General features: G+C 45.4%; 1 protein-coding gene across 3 annotated transcripts; it reads left to right on the top strand.

Moving 5' to 3' along the window:
* The first annotated feature begins 1,613 nt into the window (after nucleotides 1-1,613).
* Nucleotides 1,614-20,988, top strand: Znf445 (zinc finger protein 445). 3 transcript variants are annotated; one of them, XM_071600372.1, is made up of 7 exons: nucleotides 1,614-2,022; nucleotides 10,021-10,176; nucleotides 12,047-12,215; nucleotides 12,556-12,659; nucleotides 12,936-13,062; nucleotides 13,668-13,778; nucleotides 14,477-20,988. In XM_071600372.1, exons 1-7 carry the CDS (start codon nucleotides 1,741-1,743, stop codon nucleotides 16,666-16,668), a joined length of 3,141 nt encoding a protein of 1,046 aa, XP_071456473.1. In that variant the 5' UTR covers nucleotides 1,614-1,740; the 3' UTR covers nucleotides 16,669-20,988. The 3 variants fall into 3 exon arrangements, with proteins under 3 accessions (XP_071456473.1, XP_027788118.1, XP_071456477.1); XM_027932317.2 differs by having other exon boundaries at nucleotides 1,935-2,022; nucleotides 9,615-10,176; XM_071600376.1 differs by having other exon boundaries at nucleotides 1,939-2,022; nucleotides 9,633-10,176.
* The last annotated feature ends 247 nt before the right edge of the window (nucleotides 20,989-21,235 follow it).

Below are 21,235 nucleotides of genomic sequence, written 5' to 3'. Positions count from 1 at the left end.
ACAGTGATGCAGATGGTCTTATGGTTTGGGATCTGCATCCTAAGTTCTCTGGTACTGGCAAGAGATGACATTGACTCCTAGGGGAAATGGCAGCCTCCCCACATTGCTCCAGCCCTCTTCAGGCAGCTTCTCTACCTACCAGCCGAGTCCTCCAAGATTCCAGGTACTGATCAGTAGCACCATTCTTCACCTATCAGGTAAGCCTAGTTACAGTTTACCCATAGAAGATAATAGGTGGAGACTCTGGGAAGCTAAGGTTTTGTGTTCCCCTAGGTGTGGAGGTGATGGCAATGAGGAAGGAGTCCTGGTAACTAGTCTCCCATGAAATCTGGTTCTTCTCTTTCAAGGTTACCATGAATCAAGAACCCAGAATCTCATATAAGTGTTTGAAAAAGTGTTTATTTGAGCTAAGAGGACAGCCACTTGGGGAAACATGTATTCTCCAGAATAAGTGCTCTGAAAATAGGTTTGAGGGGTCTGGTTTCGTAAATAAAAAGAAAAAGAGGATACACCCCCCCCCAAAAAAAAAAAAAAAACCCCAAAAAACAAAATCCGAGGAAAAAAACCTTGGTTGTTATAGGTGATTGCCCCAGGTTGTTGATTAGTCACTATTTAAACATCATAGGAAAGCTATAACGGCAAGCAAGAATAGGTATTCTCCAAAGTATTACCTAATGACATCAGTACCTCTACCAGGAAACAAGTTGAACTGGTTAAAAGTTAAAATTAACAAGATTATGAGATTTTGGAATCCATGAGGACAGGACTGCTCCACACATCTTGACCTCCAGGTCTAATAGTGTAACAGAGGAGACTGGCGTCAAGGGAGTTCTTTGTTTTGCGAATCCTAAGAATGAAATTCACTGACCGTATCTACTATGGCAGTAGACTAGCAAGATTTATTTAAAGCAGGAAAAGGCTCCCGCAATAGGAGAGGTTATCGCTAACTGTTGTTTTTTGTCTAGGAATTTTGTAAGCACGGCTGATGGTCCAGCGGAGGTGATTGGTAGAGCCCGATGCTAGCATGGGACAGTCAAGCTCTGGTTTTAATAGACCAATTAGAAGTGCATAAATTTAATCCCTTATTTACAAAATTGAGAGGACTCATTCAACCCTGGGGTTTGGCACTCAACCCCGGTGAGAGGCAGTGTTTGGGTAGGGGGTAGATTTTGTGGTTGGCCGTTGCTAGTGGCAGCTAAGGAAGTGCTGTTGTGGTTGAAGCCATCCCTGGCAGCCACAGTATGCTCTGCAGGCCAGGTATCTCAGGATGTCATGGTTTCCTTCCTTCCTTTGGGGCCTTTATTCCTATCTGCCTACAGGAGGTCTAGCGTTCTCGTTCTCTTTCAACAGGAGTTTGCAAACCCCCTTTCTTTATTTTTAATTCTTATTTTACATTTAGTACACCAGGAAGGAGGGAGGAATGAGCAGTCATCTAGTCATTGTTCCTGTTTCGACCTCTCACCTCCCTTTCTTCCCTCGGGGGAGAGAGGCCTACAGGGAAGTCCTGCAGACGTACTGGGAGGAATGTGGGAAAACAAGTCAAAGCTGACAGAGCCCTGGGGCCTGAAGGACCTGGGCGGCGGAAGCAATTCCTGCTGTGGCCGCTTAGGGGCAGGAACTCCACCGCGCAGGACCCACAGCGCAGTATTCGGGCCGGGAGGAGGCGAGTCGTTGGCCCTCCTGGCGTCCTAGAGAGGCGCGGTGGCCCAAGCGGCGACGCGCGTGCGTCACCCGGCGGAGATGTGGGCGCGGCGGGGGCAGCTTGTCGGCGCTGGCGAGACGGTGAGCTCTAGTGGTGACTGTGACGGTGGCGGCTGTGGGCCCTGGGTCGCGGTGCGGAGGTGTCTCCCCGAGGGCGGCAGTCCTCGGACTGGGCAGGACGGAGCCGCGATCCCTTCCAGCCCCTGGGAAGCTCACCAGGGCCTCAGGGGCGGGCCTGGAGTGCGGAGGATCCGGAGTGGTGTTTCTTCAGGCGTTCTCTCCCACACAAGTATGCGCGAGGGCGTGGTCACTGGAGACTGGGTAAGTGGAGGGAAAGTGGAAACTGCAGTGTCGCAATCTTCGCTTTCTGGCTGCTTGATATAGGTGTGCACACTCATACACGCGCACACACATCTTTTGATTATGAAATGAGGTCATGCTGTTCTTTCTAAAAACTTGTGCGTAATATTAGGATAAAAATGCGATAAAGTACACATAATATTGGATATGCAATATCTACAAACTTACCCTTTAAACTATGTAGGGCATTAAGTACATTCACAGTACTCCCTAAATATTATGATTTCTAAATTTGCTGAATGCATTTGAGTGTCTAGTTCTGTCGAGGTGAAGACAAAAATGTCCTGGGATTGGGGGTGTAAGGGAATGGAGAAGAAGGCATCTTTTAAGTCCAAAACCAAAAAATGAATGGTGTGTGAGGGAATGGTGGAGAGTAGGGTATACAGGTTCAGAACTGCTGGGTGGATGGAGAATTATGGTCCTATTGATGAGGTGAAGATCCTGTAGGAGTCTGTAGAATCTGTTTGATTTCTTGAACTGGGCAGCGGGGAACCACCAGGATGGAGTGGGAAAGGGTAATGCCGTGGAATATACAGTGAAGCAAAGGGGTTTGTAAGGGTTGGTCTGTGTTCCTTCTACCCTGTCAATAGAGGAACGAGAAAGAGAAGTAGGTCCCCAAAACTCCTTTAGGACTGAGTATGTGGCTCCAGTGTCTAAGAAGAAAGAGATGGGCCTACCTGCTACCACAGTGGTTACTCTGGGCTCCTGAGAAGTCAGGTGAGGGGATCCAGGCCTCTTTGGTCATCTGTTGCCAGACCTAGAAGATCCGCTTGAAAGGTATCAGAGCAGATGGCCTTGTACCTCTTGGTGTTTGAGGACAGTCAACCGCCCAGTATCCTTCCTGATGGCATTTGGGACATGCACTAGGAGGCTTCTGGGGATTCATTTATGCTCTGGCCCAATGACCTGTTTGACCACATTTGAAGCAGGAGCCAGGGGTCCCCCTGGCTGCTTCCTAGGAAGCGGGGATGCCCAAATGCCCGTGGTTGGGGCAGGTTGAAAGGCTTTGGCCAGCATCTGGTATTTTTGTTTACGGGCCTTCTCATCTCTCCCATTATACACCTTAAAAGCCACTAGTAGAACTTCTGCTTGAGGAGTTAGGGGTCCCCTCTCTAGGTGTTTGAATTTAGCCTTAATGTTGGGGAAGCCCTGGGAGAAGAAGTAGGTCATTAGTAGTTGTCTCCCATCTGGGGTTTCAGGGGCTATATTGGTGTGCTGTAAAAGGGCCTTTGTAAGGCAGTCCAAGAACATTGAGGAGTTTTCATTTTTATCCTGAATAATCTCTTGGAGTTTCTCATAATTAATAGGCTTATGGGCCGATTTTCTTAGTCCAGCCATGAGGCAGGTAATAAATAGGTTCCTACTAGTGATCCGTTCATCGAATTGTAATCCCATTTGTGGTCACGATCAGGGTCTGCCTCAGTGCCAATTGGGAGACGGAGGAATTATGAACCTTGTGGGCATAGTTTCTGGCCTGTTCCCAAACTCACCTGTGTTCCTCAGGTAGGAGGGTGTTGGATAGGATCATATGATCGTCATGGAAAGTTAGATCGTGTGACTGGGTTAGGTATTGGAATTCCCTAATGTACCCTGAAGGATTGGAGGTACATTAGCCTTCTTTCGATTTGAGAGAGGTCACTAAGGGAATAAAAGGGACAGGTACCCGAACAACTCCCTCCGACCCTGCTACTTCATGAAGGGGAAGCAGAGGTGTGGGCTGGGTAGAGGGGTCCATGCGAGAGTGAGAGTGAGTAACGCGTAGATTGAAAGTAGGTGAGGGAGGTCCCAGAGGATTCTGAGTAGAAGGTGGAGAACAGTGGTGAGGGGGTTTGTCAGTGGGGCCGAAGTCTGGGATTTCAGGAAGGCGCTGAGGTCGAGGAGAGGGTTTCAAGAGTGAGCAGAACCTGGGCTGGAGAATAGGAAGAGCAGAGGGATGGTTCGGAACAAAGGAAAGAGAAAGCCTGAACATAGGGGCTCTCTTTTCATTTCCCTGAGTGCTCACAAAAGTTAACAATGTCCCTCAAAATGTTGGGAATCTAGAATGCCCTTAGTGGCCGTTTGAAATCATTGTCTAAGGTATAGAAGGGCCAAATTTAGTTGCAGAGATGAATTAGTTTTCGAACCTTAAGTCAGAGGTAAGGTGAAGTGAATCTAAATTTGCTAAAAGGCAACCCAAAGGGGTGTCCGAGGGGATGGCAGACTTGGCTGCACCCCATGGCAAGAGAGAGTTGGTAGGGAGAAACAGAGGCATCCCTCTGTGTTCTTTTATACTGAATGAGGAAGAGCTAACTGCTCTGGGAGTTGTCACTGTTATGGGGAGACGCCATAGAAAGCACTCTAAATCCAAATTTCAGATCAAAAGAGAGCTTTATTTACTTGGCCAGGGTCTGTCACCCACCACAGAGACTCAATCTCTGTGGGAGGACAGCAGCTTCCTGGTCCATCCAAAGAGAATATAAACACAAAAAACACAACTCAGTGACTTGTTTATCGTAATGTAATGTAAGCTAGCCAATCATAGAAATTAAAATATTAATAAGTGGGACCTGTGGGCTCTAGGCAGAACTGGAATTTTCCAGCAAGCAAGCAAGCGATAAACAGAAGCAATTAAAAAAAAAAAAAAGCATTAGCTTTGCAATTCAGTTGACCACAGCCCTGGGTTCAAGCAGGTGCTATTGCAGCCTGAATTTGGGTGGGGGTCTGCGGGGTGAGAATCTATTTCAAAGTCATGTAGACCCACGAGGGCATTTGTTGCGAGGGGGCAAAATTGTGACATATGCATTCGAGGGGAGAAATAAAGAATGTCCATGCACTTCTGCCCCTTTCAATGATTTATTCACTCAAATTACCTAAAACAGTTTCACTCTGTAGGTTCTTAATCAAGAAAATGACAATCCTTAATGCTAGGCACTGCAATAGACAGAATCAATTCACAGCAAACAATTCTAGATTAATTCTAAACACTGCAAAACACACTTAATCATGACAGGCTAGTGACAGACATTCCCTCTGCAGGCTAAGTTCAAAAGTCTGAAGCTTTAGGCTTTATGTCCAGCAGATGCACACTCACTCAAACATAGTATCAGGTCCAGATCCAAGGCAGGCTTTTCCTGGCGTGGAGTGGATGATCAGTTGAGGAGAAGGTCATAGGGAGAAGTTGCTGCTCTCACCAAGGTCCAGAAGAGGCGGTAGAGTTTGAGAGCGGTGAGGATCACGCAGAAGCTCAGAATGATGACAAGTGATGGGATGTCAGGTCCTCATCCGGCTCTCCAGCTCGAGTGCATCCTTATTTCAGCTGGCTGAATCCCTGTTCATTTGCTCTATTATTTATACTATATTTTAGGGCTTTTGACCCCCCTTTCAATCCTTATCAGCTATCCCCGGATTTCTCAGTGACATCATTTACCCTGGGGTCAGAAACATCTGGTCTGGTGGTCTCCACCCTGATCTCTAGCCTTTTCCTCTTATCAGGTAAGGACAGCCTGCCAGGGGCTTTACTCTGTTTATCTGGGTGAGGGGAAGTAACTTGTTTGTGGCCTTACTGGAGGGCTCTGTGGGTGTGCCTGGTGAAACTGCTGGCTTCAAACTGGAGTTGCTTAGGCTCAGGCCTAAGGCCATCCTAACAGCATTCAAACCCAGGATGTAGCTCACTGTGACTACTGCTGCATCCTGAGTAAAGTACAATTGGGTGGGGTACAAAGTACAGAAAGACAATTTTTTTTTTTTAAATAAGAAAACAGCTTTCATTTCAGTTTCTCAGAAACAGCTCTTGTAACAGTGTTTTATAGAAGGCAGGAAAATGGAGTCTTAGGCCTGTCTATGACAGTTCTTGCTTTATAATTGTCTTATCTCACTTATCAAAATCTTATATCTATAATCTATATTTTTTTACTAATCTGTAACCTATAACTTATACTCTTATTGATTGAATTTATCAGTTCACACACAACAGTCACTGCCTCAGGACAGTAGCTGGGGCTAAGGGCAGTAGGGGTTCATGGTGCCTAGCACCAGGGCTTTTGAGCTGAAAGAGTAACCGAGACCCAGAAAGAGAGAGATCTTTTGCCAGGGTTGAGGCCTTCTGAGCTTATGGACTCGGCTGACAGTAGGGATCAACCGTAGCTCTGAAAGCCGTGGTTGGGGTGCCCAGAACCCTGGGGTGCTGGACGTTCAGCTGTCACTTCCTGAGACTGGCAGGTCGTCTGAGTTGACCGAAGGCAGGGGAACTTAACTCAAATCAGCCTGTGAAATGGAAGGTGAGTTTGTGATGAGGGCGGCCTAGGACCAAGCATAGGATCCCAAAGCAGCTCAGCTCCCCCAAGGGGAGAGCAAGTTGATGGGAGAGCCTAATCCAAGTCACTGCACCAGTGAAGGACACTTGCAGAGTCCACGCAAAGTCCAAAGACCACGTCACACACTGGAATCTCACACAAGAGGTTTATTGTTGGTAACACAAGGCAAACCAACAAGGCTGTCCCTCCGAGGAGAGCAGCAACGGTCGGCACTCACAGAGCAGCTTTATAGGTTGCAAGAGGAATTTCATAGGTTGCTTAGGAGTTGCATCATAAGCTGTGGTGGGGTTAATCGTTTAGTAGATACATGTTCTTACAGGAAGTTAAGCAGTATGGCCTCAGAATCGAAACTTTGGAGCCTCTAGATAAAATGGCTCCCGGCCTAAAATGGTGAATCTGATGCCAATATTGATCTGATGCCAGTAGTCAGCATATTTAGGGACTGAAGAATTAGGCTGCTCTAGTATTTTTTTGTAATGCCAAAGAAAGGCAGATAAACTTTGGCTGCAAAAAATTACATAAATAAATCCATCCCTTCTTATGGTAGGCTGAAAGATGGGAATGTTTTGAAGATTAACTCCAGTATGCACTTAAAAGGAAAGCTGACAAAAGCATGAAAATTGCTAACCGTTCCACCAGTAAGTTTTCTGTGGCTTCTGGTGTCCAGAAATATTAATGCATAATAAACATTCTATGATATCAGTTGCTTGAGACTAAAAAGATAGTACAGTACAGTAACGCATAACTTACTGTAATTTGTAATCTTCAATGTTTTGTCCTAGAAACAATATAAAAGAGGTCTTGTGAGCATTCCTTTGCTTTCTGCAAGATTGAATTTAAGACCTTATTTTTTCATTGTAGGTCCTAAACGTCTCCTTTGTTTTATTTTACTACATAGCCCCATTACTGTCTGGCATGCTGCTTACATATCTATCTTCCCTTAATAAGCTCCTCAAAGCAGTGCTTTTTGTCTGTTTTATTAATTTCTGGGACCTTAGTGCCTGCGACATAGTAGTTATTTTTCCATCCTTTCTTCAACTGGCATGGCCAGAACCTCCCATTCAGTGTTTTGTAGAAGAGGTGAGAGTGAATATTCTTGTCTTGTTCATGCTTTTGAGGGGGAATCATCATCCACATCCAGCTTTCACCATGTATGAAGTTAGCTGTGGGTTTTTGTAGATGGCTTTTTAGCAAACTGAGCAGTTTCTATTAATCAAGTTCTTTTGTCATGACAGGATGTTTGATTTTGTTAAAACTTTTTCTGCATCTGTTGACAGGAACATGTATTTTTTTTTAATGGATTCTTCTTATACATGTTATACTTGACATTAGAATCCATTTTGGTAAAAATGTACAAGCATGGAATAGATCCTGTTCTGATTAGGATGTCATTCTTGGGAGTGGGCACCATGGTGGGATTCACTTAGATCTGTTTTCATATGTGTGCATAGGAAAAATGTTAGATTTATTATACTGTCTTTACTATTCCTACCCCACCTTTCTTTTATTCCCCTTTGTTTAATATACTGAACTACTCTTCTTTTTTTTTAATATTTTTTTTAGTTGTTGATGGACCTTTATTTATTTGCTTATTTATATGTGGTGCTGGGAATCGAACCCAGTGCCTCACACGTACCAGGCAAATGCTCTACCTCTGAGCTACAACTCCAGCCCCTGAACTACTCTTCTTCCCCTCCCCTGCTTTATTGTGCTTTTTATATGTTTAGCTTCCACATATCAGCGATTGATTGGGAATGTGTAATTTTTATTTTTTATTCTGCTGATATGTTAATCAGCCTTGCTAGGATACATTCCACTTGTTTGTGGTGTATCATTCTTTTTAATATATTGCTGAATCCTGAAGGTTTTCTCCTTTGGTTGTTTTTTTTTACCCTCTCTCAAAGTTGCACAGTTTAATGTTTGACATTTAAGCCTGTGATCCATTTTGAATTGATTTTTGTACAGGGAATGAGATCAAGGTCAACTTTTGTTATTTTGCCTATGGCTGTCTGATTGCTCCAGTAGTATATGTTGAGAAAACTATCTTTCCTATTGGAATTGCTTTTGCTTTTTTATGGAAAGTCATTTGGGCACATCTCAGGGGTGGACTCCTCTACATGGTGACGTGATCTGAAGCACAAGCCCCTGGGCACAAGCTCCTTTCCTAGATGTGAAGAAACAGACAAACACTCTGAGAGCCCACACTGTGCCTTAGGTAGCTTCTCATTTAAATGTCATTATATAATAAGGTAAGATTATGTGGTCATACAGCTAATAAGTGAGGAGCTGGATTTGGCTTGGTTTACTTTCTTTGCTTTCGAAGCTCTGTTGTCTCCTGAAAGTAGCTTGACCTCTTGGATTAACCCTTTGTTATGAGGAGATGTGAAAGGAAATGCAGGAAATCAGTGAAAAGCTGGATTAGTGATTTTCATACATTCAATGATTGGCCTTAATCATCATGGGCCATAAAATCAAGGATTTTCCAATCAGCATTTTGTTTTTGAAATACTTTATATAATATTAGTAAAATCCTATTTGATGTTTTAAAAAACAAGTTGATCAAATTTTTGTGGGTCTGTTTCTGTTTTTTCTGTTCTGTTTCCTTGATCTGTTCTGTTACCTACTAATATCTGTTACCTACTAATATCACACAGTCTGGATTACTGTGACTATAAGTCTTAAAATTATACAGGCTGATTTCTTTCACTTTATTCTTTCAAATTATTTGGCCTATTCTAATTCCTTTGCCTTCCCATGTAAATTGTTGCATATTTTTTAAATTTAAAATTTTAAATATTATTATTTTTTGTAGTGCTGGGTATTGAATCCAGGGCCTCATGCATGCTAGAAAAGCACTTTATTACTAAGCCATATCCCTCATAACCCTTAAAAATTCTTACTGAAATTTTGAAGGTATTTATTACATTAAACCTATAGATCAACTTGGGAAGAATTGATAACTTTACAGGGTCAGGTCTTCTGATACTTGAATATGGTATGTCTGTCAGCTTATTTACATCTTCTTTGATTTTTTCATCAGATATTTTTGTATTTTAGCTGTATACGTGTTTTACTTTACTCTGGGATGTTTTATTGGCTTACCTCAGTAAGTGACAATCTAGCCCTGCTATGCTTGATACAAGTACATTTGTGCATTACGTGTGCCCTCTTCTCATACATCCAAAGATGATCTCAACCAACAGCATCTAACTGCATCATGTGAGATGGACATCATTTTCCTATCTGTCCACTTCTGAACAGGAACATTGGTTATTTCAGTGACTTCTGATGTCCCAGCAAATGACATTGGGTATTTTGATGCTCAGAAGATACTCCTGAGGACCCAGTAGCAGACTCTGTGTGCACTTAGCTGGGTCGATCCTGAACAGCAGTGATGCCTCCAGGCAGGTGGTATGCTGTCCATCCAGCTCAGGCCCAGGCTTCAAGGGAGCGAGGGCGCCTTCAAATGGTAAAGAAAGAAGAAGATGATGAAGGCTATACTTCAGTGCAGACTGCCAGGCCTCAGACACTTAACCGTCCTGGCCAGGAGCTGTTCCGCCAGCTCTTTAGGCAACTTCGCTACCATGAGTCTTCTGGGCCCCTAGAAACTCTGAGCCGGCTCCGGGAGCTCTGCCGCTGGTGGCTGAGGCCTGATGTTCTCTCCAAGCCTCAGATCCTGGAGCTGCTGGTGCTGGAGCAGTTCCTGAGCATCCTGCCTGGGGAGCTCCGGACCTGGGTGCAGCTCCATCACCCTGAGAGTGGTGAGGAGGCTGTGGCTTTGCTGGAGGAGCTACAGAAGGACCTTGATGGGACACCACAGAGGGTGAGTGAACAAATGTGTGGTACCTGGTGAACTCTACCTGCCTGTCTAGGGGTGGAGGTGGCCCTCTGAAGTTAGCTTGAGCAGTTCAGGGGAGGCCTTCTCTTCTCATTGTGGTGGCCCCTGAGCAGCTGAGGAATGGATCCTGAGCCATCACAGTTTTTGTGCACAATGGCTTAAAGTATATAAAGTCCATCTGTACACGTTATCTAATTTGTCTTGAGTCTGACCCCAGACCTATAAAGAGGTAAGGCAGGAGAGGGACCTTAGGATCAGGACTCTTGGCTTCTGAATGGGAGACTACGAGAAAGAGCAGTCTACACATATCAAGTTGCTTCCTCCTCAGGGAGTGTCTGAGGATCTGAGTGGTGGTAGGCGGGTGGACACAAGTGATGGGGGGCAGCCCTGAGCTGGGAAATTGGAAGCCCTCGGGTCTTAAATTTTATTCCAAAATTCTACAGCCTCAGTGTCCTTGGCCATGTTATTGTACCTTTCAGAGTCTCAGTTTATTGAGAAGAAAATGCAGAAACGATCTGATTATGAAAATTTTTTGAGTAAATATTTGAGTGCCTGTTATGTGTCTGGCCCTGGCCTTGGTGCTGGGAGAGAGCTGGCTGTCCTAGGCCTGGCGGGGCGGTAGAGCGGAGGTACATCACCCAGCAGATCTTTCCTGCTCCTTCTGCTGCACACAGGAAGCCAGTAAAGAGATTTATTATTTTTATCATTTTATCAAAACAAGGAGATGTTCAGAAGAACCTAATAATATTGTATAAAATGAAATAAGTTACACAGCAGTCACAAAATTATGGCTTGGTTGTATTTAGTTCACTTAGGGCTAGAAGTTAGGTTTTTAAATCCATGGAAACATTGCCATATGAGCAGAAAGAGCCTTACTAGCTAGTTGAAAACTAGCTAGAAATTTGGCTGGGAGATACCCGCCAAATATGAAAAATGAACAGAAATACTTTAAGATGTATATGAAACTGCAGAATCATCCTGTGGCCCATTAAATAATTACCATAGCATGAAAAAACAGGGCCTGGGAAAGTTTGTCTATCTTTAAACTGATTTGGCTTTGCTCCTTTATTCTTATTATTCCATTTTTCTCCCTTTATTATGGTTTGAGAGAAACAGGAAATAATAAACAATTCATCCTCTGCAGCCTTTTTCTCTATCAGATGTTCATTGGCCTCAGGCTAATATTTGTCCATATCACTCTAAAGAATATCTTCACCACAGGGTCAGGAAAACTCGAAGTTCATTGGCATAGAGCCCCGAAGTTCATTGGCATAGCTCATTTCTGCATCAAGGACAGCCTTGCCTCAGAGACCAAAGCTATTCGAAGTACCAGGGCAAGGATCTCTTTCCTTAGAAACTTTTTCTTCCATGGCTCTCTGGCTGACCCTCTAGTTAGCATCGCCTCTCTCGGGTGTTACTGTTTCATTTAGATTTAAATAATCTGAGCTAGCTTGATGAAGTCACTTTGCATTTCAGTCCTAGGACAGTGCTTGAAGGAAGATATTGCTTGGCTGCATGTTTGCCCAGAACCATTATCCATGTACTTTTCAGGGACTAATTTTTTCTCTCCAATTTCTCAATTCTAGGCAAGTTAGGGGCTGAGAGGTAGCTGGAGGTGTCATTGTGGCATCTGAGGACTGTCAGTAGTGCTATTACTGATGGCCAAGTGTGTCCTTGGACTAAGGCCAAAGGGTGGGAGGAGCCTACCTGGGTTTTTCTCTGACTGGAGGTAATAGAGTTTGATTTGCTCATCCTTTTCCCTGTGCCCTTTAGAGACTGGCCATGTGGCCTCTTTCCTGAGTTTGATTTCTGATTCCCATGGGGGGTTCCTCTCACAACATCATCTTCTTGCTAGGATCCAGGCCCTGCCCAGAGCCCAGATGTGCATTGGATGGGTACAGGACCCCTGCAGTCTGCACAGACATGGCCCCCTGCTTCACCTCTCAGGAGCGGCTCTGCTTTGGGAGACCACCTGGAGCTTCCCTATGCAATAGGAGTGCATGACTTCCTGGCCGAGCAATCCGGTACTCTCTGCCTAGCTCTAAGACCCCAGTCTCAAGCCATGTCCCCCAAATTTCCCATAGTGTTGTTTTGTCACCGTTTGTCTTCTCACAAGGGCTCTTTCTGTCCCTTACCTCTGTGTTCTCTCAAACTCCTCTGTGTCTCACTAGCTCCTCTTCCCAGCACACATCCCCTGCCCCTTTCCCAGTCCCTGTGAGACACTGAGGTCACATCGTTTGGGTGTTTTAACAACAGTCAGTACCTGCTTCTGGGTCCAGGAGCCCTCTAAGAGTGGGAAGAATGGGTTTCTCAGTGGGTGGCCAGAGCTGGACAGCTCTCTCATGGCTCTTTCTTCTCCCTCAGCTCCTCCTGCTGCCCAGGTGCATGCCATTTCCCAGAGCGAAGGGATCCCAGGAAGCCCAGGAGATGGGGTAAGGGCCACTAGGTCCCTGACGGCTGAGCCCCAGGTGAGTCCTCTGCCCTTCCTTATGTCTCAGCATTGCTGCCTAATGGTGAAGTGCACCTCCCCTCCTCCTGGGTTTCTCTGTCCAGTGACCTCATGTCCAGGAACCCATGTCCTAGAGACCCAATTATCCCCCTTGAGCCCAGAGCTCTTCTGCTGGGTGATGGTCTTTCACCTTTGCAGATCTATCCTGGGGTTACTCCCAGCCAACCCCATTCCTCCAGCCCCTCCTGAAAGCTGAGAGCTGTGGACCAGCTCTAGAGCACAGTGTTATTTTCAGGAGGCTATGACTTTCAAGGATGTGGAGGTGACCTTCTCCCTGGATGAGTGGGGATGGCTGGACTCAGCTCAGAGGAATCTCTACAGGGATGTGATGCTGGAGAATTATGGGAACATGGCTTCTCTGGGTAAGTCACCGACATTCCCCATGCTTCTATCAACCTTTACTTTTGTCTTCTTGGTTTTTGTTGTTGTGCATAGAAAGGGACCTGACCTGGGTTTAGATCCTGTAACTACTAACTAGGTCAACTTAATCTATCACCTCATTATCCTCTTTTGAAAAATGGGATAATAATGCCTATCATGCTGGGTGATTATAAAGATTGAAGATGTTTCAAGTACCTAGTCTATTTAGGTATTCAAAAACTGTTGGGGCTGGGGTTGAGGCTCAGTGGTATAGCGCTCACCTAGCACACATGAAGCACTGAGTTCAATCCTCAGCACCACATAAAAATAAAGGTATTGTGTCCACCTACAACTAAAAAATAAAAAAACAAAACAAAACTGTTGACTGATTAACCAGTTGAGTAATTGTGTGGTTCCCACCTCAGGAGAATCTTAGCAGTCCTTTGCTCATGGCTATCAGAAATGGCTTTCTAGTTCTCCTGCCCTCACTTCCTCCACCTGCCTTCCTGGCCTTCCCTTCTCCCTCAGGACCTCAGACTGAGAGGGTCTTAGAGAATAGTTCTGAGTGATCCATCCACCTTTCCACCCTTTCCCTCCTTTTCTGCAGTGGGCCCGTTCTCTAAACCTGCTCTGATCTCCTGGTTGGAAGCAAGAGAGCCGTGGGGCCTGAATATCCAGGCAGCTAAGCCTAAAAGGGATCCAGGTGCTTCCCTTAGAGGTAAGTTCACAGAATCTACTAGACCCTTCCCTCTTGCATCTGCTGCTCTCTCTTAAGGTCAAGTACCTCACTAGGGACTAGTGATCATTGTTTGCTAGAAGGAATATCTTTAAGTGTCATTAAGGGGTGATGGGCCCCTAGGCCTTTTTCTTCCTGGATGGCCTATGATAAGCCATTTGTTTCTAGCCTTGACCCTTCCCCCAGTGGCCCTCTTTCTAACAGTTCTTGCCCATAACAGTTCTTGCCCATCGAAGGACTTACTGTTCTTCCCTTTTCCACTCAGCCTCCTGACTTGCTGGGGCTGTTCCTTTGATTATTCTTTGACAGGTTTGATCTCTCTAGTCCTTTCAACCAGAACCTACCTCTTAGCTTTTAGGTATCTTTCTACAGTGCCCCTGTACTAGTCCCATGATTCTTCTCCCCTTTCTTGCTGTTTAATACTCTTTTCTCAACCCTTGTTCTTTTCCTGCTGGATAGGATTTCTGCATGTCTGTATCTGCTATGCTCATCTTGCTTCTCCTCCTCCCTTCCCTGTTATCTGGGGTACTCTTCCATGTTTTGCCTTATTCCTGACTATTTTGTAAAAGTACTGGCAGTCGGGCAAGAGCCTCACCACCCACATCATGGCATTACATGGGCCCTTATTGCTTTCCAAGTATGGGAAAAGAGTACATTCTCTCGTTCTTAATTTTTGTCAGGAGGTAAGCTCCAGATTGAGACAAACAAGCTCATCTTAAAACAGGCTCCATTGGAAGATGAAGAAACTTTCACTGTGCCATCAGGCTGCCCTGTGACTAGTGCTTCTGAAGGAATAGGACTCAGAATATCTTTTGAACAGAAGAGCAGGCCCTGTGGAAAGAAGTACTGTGAAAGCCCCACACAAGTGAAAAATAAGAAGGAAGAGATTGATCTCAGTCATAAAGTGGGAAAAGAATTCGAAGTACTGGGAAGAAGTAATAGTTTTGACCTAAAACATGTTACATATTTGAGAGTTTCCAAGAGAAAGCGATCCCTTAAACATGGCTGTGGCAGACACTTCAGAAAAGGTTCACACCATTATGACTACAAGAAATATGGGAAGGGACTCAGACACACTATTGGGGGGTTTAGCCTCCATCAGAGAATTCATACTGGCCTGAAAGGGAGCGAGAAGGACACAGGTGGAAAGGGCTTCAGCCTCAGTGCTCATCATCAGCATGAACAGAGCCTTTACCTGGTAGGTCCATTGTACAGATGCCATTACTGTGAGAGGACCTTCAATCGCAGCTCCCATCTTGCGTATCATCAGAGACTTCACACTCAAGAGAAGCCATTTAAATGTAGGGTGTGTGAGAAACCATTTAGGTGGAGCTCGAACTGTGTGCGACATGAGAAAATCCATACTGGAGTAAAACCTTACAAATGCAATTTATGTGAGAAAGCTTTCCAACGTGTGTCAGCCTACCGTCTGCACCAGGAAACCCACACTAAGCAGAAATTTGAATTCAATCAGTATGAAGAAGCTCTCACCTACAACTCAGGACTTGGTCACCATTTCAGAGACCAGCGTGGGGAGAAACCCTTTGATTGCAGCCAGTGTAGGAAATCCTTTCACTGTAAGTCCTATGTGCTTGAACATCAAAGGATTCACACGCAGGAGAAACCTTATAAATGTACCAAATGTAGGAAAACCTTTCGGTGGAGGTCAAACTTCACTCGTCATGTGAGGTTACACCAGGAGGAAGAGTTCTGTGAACAAGAGAAACATCGAGAAGACTTCAAACAAAATTGTAGTCCGCTCCCACTGACTACTGTTGCCCCCACCATGGAGAAAACTTTTTCATGTCAGCAGTGTGGGAAAACTTTTACTCAAAAGAAAACTCTCAGTGAGCACCAAAGAATTCACACAGGCGAGAAACCATATCAATGCAGTGAATGTGCAAAAGGATTCACCTATAGGTCAGCCTTCATTGTTCATAAGAAGCAACATGCCATTAAAAGAAAGCCTGAGGCAGGGCCATCTGTTAGTCAGGACACAGTGCTCCAAACTCCTCAGAGTAGCCACACTACAGAGGAGCCCTACAAATGTGGTCAGTGTGGCAAAGACTTCCGCAATCACTCATTCCTTCTCATCCATCAACGAATTCACACCAGAGAGAAGCCTTATAAGTGCAGGGAGTGTGGAAAAGCCTTCAGATGGAGCTCCAATCTCTACCGACACCAGAGGCAGCACTCTTTGCACCAGAAGTATGAGAGTCCTAAAAGTAAAAAGACCCCTGATCTGCAGCCCAAAGTCCTTCCTGATCTGCAGCCCAAAGTCCTCCCTGGTCAGAAGCCTTTCTGGTGTCAAGAATGTGGAAAGAGCTTTACACGTAAAAGAAGTCTTTTAGATCACAAGGGAATCCACAGTGGAGAGAAGCGCTATAAATGCAATTTGTGTGGGAAATCTTACGATAGGAATTATCGTCTTGTTAATCATCAGAGGGTCCACACCACAGAGAGACCTTTTAAATGTGAGTGGTGTGGGAAGGATTTCATCGGGAAGCACACCCTTTCTGTCCATCAGAGAAAACACACCGCGGCGCCACAGTCTGAATGCAGCCAACCGGGTTTGTCTTCCTATCAGGACGTGGGGCTGAATGTACAAGAATTAGAACCAAGGGAAGAGAAGCCCTTTAAGGATGGTAAGGAGCCTTGTGACCAGAGTGTCACACTCACTGGACTCCACAGTGTGCCCACTGAGAAGAAGTGCCACAAGTGTAGCATATGTGGGAAAACGTTTAACAAGAGTTCACACCTTGTTAGCCATAAGAGGTTTCATACCCGGGAGAGGCCCTTCAAATGCAGAGTGTGTGGGAAGACCTTCAGGTGGTCTTCAAATTTGGCTCGGCATATGAAAAACCATATTTGAGATTAGCTTGGGGCTGTCAATGACAGTGGGGTGGGGAGTGGTTCCTGACTACCCTGCTAGAGCACCCCTGATTATAGGCATTGAGGGGGAAACCTTCACAAAGGGCCCAGCCCTATCTATTTTGGAAGCTACTGGCAGGGAATCCTGAAGATTTCAAAGCTCAGAGAGTCCCCAGCATCCCTGCTGGGAAGTGATACTATAGGGAATGGCATCACCATGTTCTTTGGGGCCTTTCTGGAGGCCTAGGCCCCTACTAACCATCTTTTTCACAATAGCCTGAGGCTCCCCAAGCCACATCTCCTTTGACAACTCTAGATACACCATTGCCTTTTGGGGTTGGACAACATGGCTGTGACCTGGGGGGCTTTGTGCTGCTGGAAGGAGCCAGTTGGATCCTCAGTCTTTTCTTAGGTTTGGCCCGTGACTGTGCCTATTCTGTTGACTTTAAAAGCAACAGCGTCGAGAACACCTGGTCTCCTGAGCTGCCTCCTGAATTCAGGCTGGGACTTCAGCTTCATAGCTGGGTTTCTGGATATCCACTAGGGCCTAGATTTGTCTCAGCAGCAGGTAGATGAGAGCAGGGTGGCAGGCTCAATTGCTTGGATAAGGGAGCTCTGCCAGTGCCTCATCACCATCTCCACCCCACAGGTCTATGCAAGCAGCAGCCGGTCCGTCAGTTCAGCAGAAATGTCCTGAGCACCTCCCTAATGCCAGGCAGTGACAGAACAGACAAAAGTCACCCAGCAGTGATTGGAACAGATAAAAATCCTACTGTCTTGGATCTTTACAGATGATAAACAAATGACATATGTAGCATCCTGGATGATGGTGTGTGTTAAGGACAAAGTAAATCAGAGAAGAGTGAAAGTAAATGCTAGATTGGGAGGAGGGAGGGCTGTGATTTGAAACAGGTTGGTCAGGGAGGGCCTCAAAAGAGAAAGGGAAATCCGAGTTCCCGAAGGAGGCAGGGAGCAAGCCAGGTGGATCTCTAGATAGAGTTCCCGGCAGAGGTGGTAGGATCTTGACCCATGTCCTCAGAGGATAGCAGGGAGGCCCCAGGAGCAGAGTAGAATGAGCCAGCTGGGAGAGAGGGCGAGTGTCCAGAGGAGTGATAGGTCAGGCTGTGTGGGCTTCACAGGTCATTGCGGGCTGGGGCCGCCTCAGGGAGGTGGATCGCCTTTGGGTAGTTTGGAGTGGAGTGTGGTCTGAATGTGAATTGCATTCTGCAAGTGTTAACCACACACCCGAGGACTCAGTAAAGTGTAGCTGAAAGGTTTTTATGCAGTTGTTTCTGCTAACAGTTCCCAGGATGGGACTTTTTACTTTTCTGACTTCTGTTAAGACCTGAGTCCTGAGCACACATGAAAGCTTAAGCTCCTGTGCTTGTATCTCCGGCCTCTGTGCATGGTAGTTGTCATCTCCACAGCCCCCTGTGTGTGCGCTCCTTGCTGGTATCAGGCACAACACAAGAGTAACTGGGCATGCACTTGTTGCCCTCAGGAGGCAAAGGGGCATGATGGGGGAAGCACCCCCTAACTTGCCCACCCGCTGATGTTGAAGCAATAAGCAAGAATCATCTAAATGACACAAATGTGAAGGAGTGACATTTCTGAAGTGTATTTAAGTAATTTCTTTGAATTATTGAAGAACTCAGATTACAAATGTGAGGATAAAATGTCTCAATTATGCAGTGACGTCTCCTTTTACTGCTGTGAGTTGGGGCACAGACTGGGCAGGCCATTTCTCATAATGAGAAGAAACCAGCCTGGTACATGTCTTTTTGTTAGAGTACTGAGTCTTCCTATCTTCTGGATTGCCGTCGCCAGGAGAAAATGAAGAATAAAATTGTGTGGTAGTGTGTGGGTACAGGCAGGTAGGGCATCACTCAGTTTTCTGGTGGGAACTTGGTGTTGCCATCTTGGCCCTCTACAACAGCAATTGCCCACGGCCTGAAATCAAGTGTTCCCCCTCTGACACAGATGGGGTGCTAAGACTGGCGCTAGATGTGGCTGGGCAGGGGCTAGTACATGGGAAGGGCCTTAGAATCATCAGATCTGGGTTCCAGATGCCAGGCTTCATGTACCTTCTGCTGGCAGGATGATCTTGGGCAGGCAAGTGCACCTCAGTGTCAGTTTCCCTGTGACCCTTGTGGTACTTGGCTTGCGTGGGTTGCTTCCTGGGCCTGGCTTGGATTGCTGAGGCTCTGGATAGGTGATCGAAATCTGGAACTAGAGCCCTCACAGAGGTTCAACTCAAATGTCACTTGGTGGTACAACCATGGGAAGACCCGTTTTTTTCTGTATCACCTGGAGTTCTTATTCCAATAGGTGTTTCCACTGCTGTTTTTATAGAATGAGATGTACTTATTTTTAAACATTCTGACTAAAATCTAAAACATACAAGTGATGAAGTAAAAAATTAATGGGAATCCTTCTATAATGAAGTATGCTGTTACTGTTTGGGGATTGTATTGGTGCAGTGTGTTCAGTAGCCTGGACTTGCAGATTTTCTTAGTTCTTCAATATACAATTATTATAGAAATATTAATAAAATCCTGACTCCTTGGAACTAACTACTAAACATTTTGATAATCAGTGTTGGATTTAACTAGTGCCCCTCCCTGCACACCCTGATCTCCCTGGCTTTGTGTATCTCCCTTTACCCAGAGTGCCACATTTTGTATGCTGGTTCATGTCTTCAGCTTTTGGGGCCCTCATCCCTGCTCCCCGGCCCCGCCACTCTTGCAGCTCAAGTCTTGCTCTGTTGGGTGTCATCTGGTTTCCAGTCTGTCACTGCAGCCTAGCCAAGTACTCTGGAGGACAGGGTTGGATGCTTATTTGTTTACCACACAGAGGAACTTTTCCACAAAATTGGCCCTCTGAAGGAATCTAGAGCTGACAGGTTCAGCCAACTCAGGGGAGCAGTCTTTTGAAGTGGCCCTTGAGTGAAGTGTTGACAGGAAGCCACTGCTCAGGTGCACATCTGCACTTGATAAGGAGCCCAGCTGTGGATGGTTCTGAGCCACAGGACTCCAGCTGACAGTTTTTGATGGTTTCAGCCACAGCCTGGCTTGGACAGCATTCAGGCTTCCTCCAGCCTAGCCCATCTTCTCTACCCTCATGAAGAACTAAAGCTGGGGTTGGAGAAAACCAGATGGGCTGGGTCCATCACAGAGAAGAGTGGGTGCCAGAAGTTCCTTTGGCCACTGTTTGGTGGTTAGCCTCACCCTCAATGACAGAGACTTTGAGACAGACAAGTGTGTGCAAAGAAGAAAGCACAAGAAATATAAAATATTACAAATTGAAAGCCAAAATATGAACAAGTGTGTGGGACAACTGAAGTTCATATTGCTTTTGGTGACAACTATGGTTCCAGATGATTTACAGAGTCTTGTAAAGTGGTGAGTACTGTACTATACAGCAGTGGCCCTCCTGGATATATCCAAGAAGAGTACCGTGTGAAGAAAGGAATGTTATGCTCTTCGTTGCAGAGCTATTTAGGAGGGAGGATTGGCAGAACCCTGCATGCCATCAACAGAAGAACAGGTAAACAAATGGGTTGCTTTTTGGTACTTTAGAAAGTGAATATAAAAGACAATTAATTATATCTTTCAACCCAGATAAAAACCAGGCTGAAGCTGGGCGTGATGGTGCACGTCTGTAATCCCAGCTACTTGGGAGGCTGAGGCAGGAAGATCGCAAGTTCAAGGCCAAGCCTGGACAACTTAGCAAGACCCTGTCTCAGAACCTAAAAAGGGCCGGGGATATACTCAGTGGCAGATCGCCCCTGGGTACAATCCCCTGTACCATACATACATGTACACAAAACGCTAAGAATTGCAGAAGCTATGTACTGTGTACCATTTGTGTAAAGTCACACATACTGTGTGTTCATGGGCACACACTTTTATTGGTTTGTGTTTTTCTGTGATGTGGATAGTAGTGCCAACCTCACAGAATGATTGGGATGGGGGGCAATTAATGAAATAATGCATGTAAAATGCTTAAAATGTTGTCTGGCATGTAAACATTCTTGATATGTAATAGTATTATTTTGCACAATCCACTTTTCTGTGGATTCAAATGACATGAAATAAGAGTGTAAAATCATGAATTGTAATGTTGGATGCATGTCACTGCCCTGCCTTTCCAGGGCAGGAGATGCTGATGGAATCAAGGAGAGCACTTGGGGACTTCACTTGTGTGTTCTTTCTAAAAACTGATGCAGATGCATCAGGATGCTAAGATTTAACGGGATAACGCGGTGGCTTCTTTTTAACTGTTAGTTAAAATATGTCAAAATAAAACATTTTAAAGCATGGGTTCTGTTGTGATGGTGTAGAAATCAGCTCTTTCTTTTCTTGATGTTACTAGAGTAAGTAAGTCACTTAATCTTATGGCTTCAGAGACCTCACCTCCCAAAGTTGAAAGCAATGCAAATGGCAGTGACGGATGGTTAAACAATTGTGCCTCTGGGGAAATACCATGCAACAGATTTGAAAAATGAGGGTGTTCTGTGTGTATTGATACATGGTCTCTAAGACAAACAGTCTATGGGAAATCGTACG

This window comes from Marmota flaviventris, chromosome 1, assembly GCF_047511675.1.
Source record: "Marmota flaviventris isolate mMarFla1 chromosome 1, mMarFla1.hap1, whole genome shotgun sequence".
NCBI lineage: Eukaryota > Metazoa > Chordata > Mammalia > Rodentia > Sciuridae > Marmota > Marmota flaviventris.
The sequence above is the reverse complement of the archived record's forward strand: the minus strand, read 5'-3'. Positions and strand labels throughout refer to the sequence as shown.